This window comes from Lagopus muta, chromosome 7, assembly GCF_023343835.1.
Source record: "Lagopus muta isolate bLagMut1 chromosome 7, bLagMut1 primary, whole genome shotgun sequence".
Classification (NCBI taxonomy): domain Eukaryota; kingdom Metazoa; phylum Chordata; class Aves; order Galliformes; family Phasianidae; genus Lagopus; species Lagopus muta.
Window position 1 is genome coordinate 21,647,897 of NC_064439.1, and position 4,441 is coordinate 21,652,337.

Genomic DNA, 4,441 nt, shown 5'->3' on the forward strand with positions numbered 1-4,441 from the left:
TCGAGTCCACTTTGTTTCCTGAATATGCCTTTAGCATCAGGCTCACTATCAAGCGTATCCGTGCCAGTGGTTTCTCTAGCTCTGTTAGGAAGACTAGCTGAAATGTTCTGCATTTTATAGGTTTCTCACAGTTCTTTAACTGGTCATTCAACTCTATTTAATTCATGTGTTTATTACCTGTGTTCCCTCCAATAAGAAATCTACTCGTTTCACTGTAGCCATGGTGTGCTCACTAGATGGTTAAGCTCCCCTGATTAGTTTTGCCAGGCTGGATGTTTTCTTATGCTGTGAACTGTAGTCAAGCCAGTCTTGCACTTTCAAACCACTTCACTCATGAGTCTCCTCAGATGTGATGTTTCCAGCCATGACAGTGATGGACTGTATCCCCTTCCTTACCTGCATGAATGTGTACGTAAAGAACAGTCATGCAAATGATCCTTCATAATGCACTGAAGTTCTGCAAATAACATGTTCACAGGCAAGGAAATGACTATTCTACAGACCTTGCTGCATAGAAAAATACTTTAATTAATCCATAGCTTAGACTACACAGTGATAAAATACATAGCTTAGGCTGCATGGAACATTACAATGAACATAAACCTTCATCACTCTTTGCAATTCTTACAACTAAAGTTGATTGTACATAAACACAGTTTATAAAATATGCATGTGGACATTTTCTCCATTGTTTAATGTGTAAAAATATATTGGGTTTCCATCAAAATTACCATTTAAAAAAAAAAAAGAAAGTTGAACCACACCAATTGATTTGTCTAAGCATCTACAGTAAATGTACTTTTGTCCTCCTTCATTTTGACATTGCTTTGCTGAGGTATCTTTGTGTCCTCCCCTTTTGACCTAAACTGGGTTGGTGAAAGCAGACCTTGTAAGATTATGAGAGAAAGGCAGTTATTTTCCAAGCATTATGGCTTGGAGTGCTGGGATTAAATGATCTCCATTTCAGTTTGGAAACCTAAAGTATTTGACTGGTTAATTAGGAAAGAAAAAAATATGTCTGTTGCAGAGGAAGAAGGAAGCTAATAGATCTAGGGCTGGATAATAAGATCTAAGGCAGTCACCTGTATGATCTCAATTCAAATTCGTCCCAAACCAGGATGACTAGAATCTATTGCTTTGGTCACTCAGTGACCATGAGCTCACATCACATGTCAGTGGTTTCAATGAGAAGAGCAGGGTTCAAATTGCTGGGGCTTTGTGCTTCCCTTCTCACATAGGGGTGATTCCCTGAAGTTGACACTTAAGTCTGAAAACTAGAAAACTTTTAGTATTGTAACATCCTTCACGTGCACACAGTGATAAACAGAGCATGCAGCGTCTATTTACACTGTCCCATATATACCTGTCATTATTTACACCTCATAGAGAAATTCAGTGCTCTAACAACTTTTGACTTGTATGTTGTGAAAGTAGCTACTGCTGAAGGATACAACTACATTTGACATGCAGAGACAAAAACCTGGGAATTAATATATTGCACTGTTGGAACAACCGAGGATGAAGATGAGACAGTAGTTTGGTTTTAATGGTAGTACATAACAGACCAACATCATATCCTATAGTTACCTTCTAAAGTTCTATGTGAGTACGTGGAAGAATATCTGGGAGATACTAAATGTCTTCTGCCCATTCCATGGGATCTTGAGAGCACACAATCTACATACATATCCCAAAAGTTCTGGGCCAAATCATTGAAAAGTTCATTGTGCTTGGGCTTGGGGGATTCCTTTAGGAATAACATGAAGTCCCAGAGAGCAATGACCGGATCCGCTACCTTGAGTTTCTTCATTTCCACCAGCCCTTGGGATGACACCTCCCAGCACTGGTGGTCAATCTGACCCAAGCTTGCAGGAGCTTCTTTCAGATAGTCTAGATTGGCATAAACCAGATTCAGTATCAGTACACAGCCCAACTGAAGATACCACCTTCTCTTCCATACGAATTCCATACTCCAAGATGATACCTGAAAGAAAGTGTACAAAGTCACAGTGATTCTGCCATCGTGTATTTCATTCTCACCTGGCTTTGATGTTGCAACAGGGGAGGTTCTGGTTGGATACTGGGAAACATTTCTCCTCCAAAAGAGCGGAGAGGCACTGGAACAGGCTGCTCATGGAGGGGCTGGAGTCACCACGTAGATGTGGCACCAAAGGACATGGTCAGTGGCAAGGTGGGGATGGGCTGATGGTTGCACTAAATGATCTTAGTGGTTTTTACTAACCTTAATGATTCTATACCCTACACCCCAACGAATTATTTATACTTTTTGGTTCTGCATAGTACTCAGTTCTTACAGAGAAGCACTCTGTTTCTAACCACGAAAAGAGATCCCAGTCAGGTGCCCACCCACCTAACTCCCTTCTCAAACCTCACTTGCTCACTACACTTCAGCAGGCAGTACGACTATCCTACCACTCAGTACAAAACAGATGAGTTTCACGCAGGCAGTAACTAAAAAGCTGTAGTGGCAGTCATACTCACGACGTTCCTGTGGTGAGTTGAAGAACACCAGTGCTAAAACAACGGTAATCAGCCACCCGAAGAGAAGGCAAAACAATTCCCGACCGGGCAGCGGACGCCTGGCTGCTGCTGGGCGGCGGGGCTGAGCGCGGCGCGGGCAGAGCGGTGTCGGCGGAGCAGCGAGCAGCAGAGCAGCGGGCAGCGCACAGCGGGGCTGCGACCGGCACAGCTCTCCTCGCAGTCCCCTGCGCTCGGCGTTGTCACCTCGGGGAGGGCACGCGTGTGGGCAGGGCAGAGCGGGGCTGCGGGGGGACACGGCGCAACCGGGAGCGGATCTTTCCCCTGATCGGCGATATGAACGCCCTCCTCATTTACAAACCCGCCGTTCCTACCTGCAGTCCCGCCTGCCCGCCAGGACAGACATCAAAACAACAAAGCAACGAAGTGGTTCGCGGTACGGTATGCACCCAGTACTCCGGTTGATGTTTTGCAGGAGCTCCCTGCTTTGAGGCTGATGTTACACCATTATTACTTTTTTACATCCCTTGGCTTCCAGAGGAGTTTTCCAAGCCGGCACTCAGCCCCTCCAGACCCTGAACACACACCAGTCCTGCAAGCTGCAGCTCATGTCCCTCAGTTCCCAGCCAGGACCTCTGAGCAGGTGCTGAAAACTGAAGAGAAGCCAGATTGGTTACACTATGTAAAATAACTTCTATGTCCTGCTGGCAAAACAAGGTTAAAAACACTGCTTTGTTTTACAGGAGCATCAGGGAGTCAAGGGCATTACAATTTATAAAAGCCTTTGAGCCCTTGTGATCTCAGTGCTCTGCTAGTGCAAGGCCAATCTCTGGGGCAAACTCCTTTCTCTGGGTCCTGGCGTTCCTCACTGGATAGCTCAGGCACTGCCACTCAGCCAGCTGGGTTTTTGATCCCAGTTCTGCATGTCTGACCCAGGGCCTAATTCAGCACAGATTGCTCATAACAGTTCTGCAAAGAGGAAGGTTATCACAGCTGTTTACAAGCAGATGATTCAATTTTTATACAGTTTTTTCTGACAAACTTTTCAGCACATATATTGCAATCCTCCCTTAGATCACCAAGGAATGAATTGGGGTATATTCTGAAACGCAGATCATGTTTGAGGGGCTGCCTCATATCTCGCATGTGTGTTTTCTAGCTCTGCAAAGAAGGCAATCTCTTTAAGGAAGGATCAGCCTTCTGCCTTCAAAGGCTCTGGGGTTTGTTCAAAGTTTGTTAGAGCAAACCCAGCAGATGTAGCTGCTTGTCTTTCTGTCCACAGCCCTGGGGCTTTTACTAGTGATGAGATTTCCTTGTCTGTTTATATAGAACACCAGAATCTGTCCTGTGTGATGTGAGGATCTGTGGATGTGAAGTGTTTCACTGTCCTGTGGTGAGAGGAATGGCAAACAAAGCTGCTCTGCAGAACCATGCTTGGAAGCCAAAGGCAAATATGTGCATGGAAAGCTCAGGTAGAAAACCAACTTCTTTTCACATGCAATCATTCTATCACAACAAGGGGCAAATAGTTTGTACACAAGTAGCATTCAGGCCACTGAAGACCAAGTGCTCTGTGTCACCTGTCTGGTGGCTGCCATACAGAACTTGTCTTTTTATAAAGCTGTTCTGGTGCTCACAGCTAATGTCGAGGATCTGAGGCACTGGCAGGATATGGGCAGCCTCACAGCTTTGCTCCTTCTCTTCAACAGCTCTCGTTCAGCCTGTGAGTGAGGAGAGATCCTTGCTGAGATGTTGCCTGACAGAGTGCAGTCTGCCATACAGCAGGAGAGGGCTCCTGGAGCTGATCTGCACTCAAATTCCTTTATTGAATTCAAGTGTTACCCAGCAGCTCAAGAACACAATTCAAACTTCATTGTTCTATGCAGTACATTACCATCTATGAAAAATAATATAACAGAGTGATGCCTGAAGTACTCAGGCA

General features: G+C 45.1%; 1 protein-coding gene across 4 annotated transcripts; it reads right to left on the reverse strand.

The window, feature by feature from the left end:
* Nucleotides 1-612: 612 nt before the first annotated feature.
* On the reverse strand, nt 613-3,117 carry FAM237B (family with sequence similarity 237 member B). Of its 4 annotated transcripts, XM_048950980.1 has the most exons (3): nt 2,874-3,117; nt 2,503-2,783; nt 613-1,984 (listed from the first exon to the last, which is right to left on the reverse strand). In XM_048950980.1, the coding sequence occupies exon 3, from the start codon at nt 1,967-1,969 to the stop codon at nt 1,571-1,573; it is 399 nt and encodes a 132-aa protein (XP_048806937.1). In that variant the 5' UTR covers nt 1,970-1,984; nt 2,503-2,783; nt 2,874-3,117; the 3' UTR covers nt 613-1,570. The 4 variants fall into 4 exon arrangements, with proteins under 4 accessions (XP_048806937.1, XP_048806938.1, XP_048806936.1 ...); XM_048950981.1 differs by lacking the exon at nt 2,503-2,783; XM_048950979.1 differs by lacking the exon at nt 2,874-3,117 and having other exon boundaries at nt 2,503-2,857.
* Between the last annotated feature and the right edge of the window lie 1,324 nt (nt 3,118-4,441).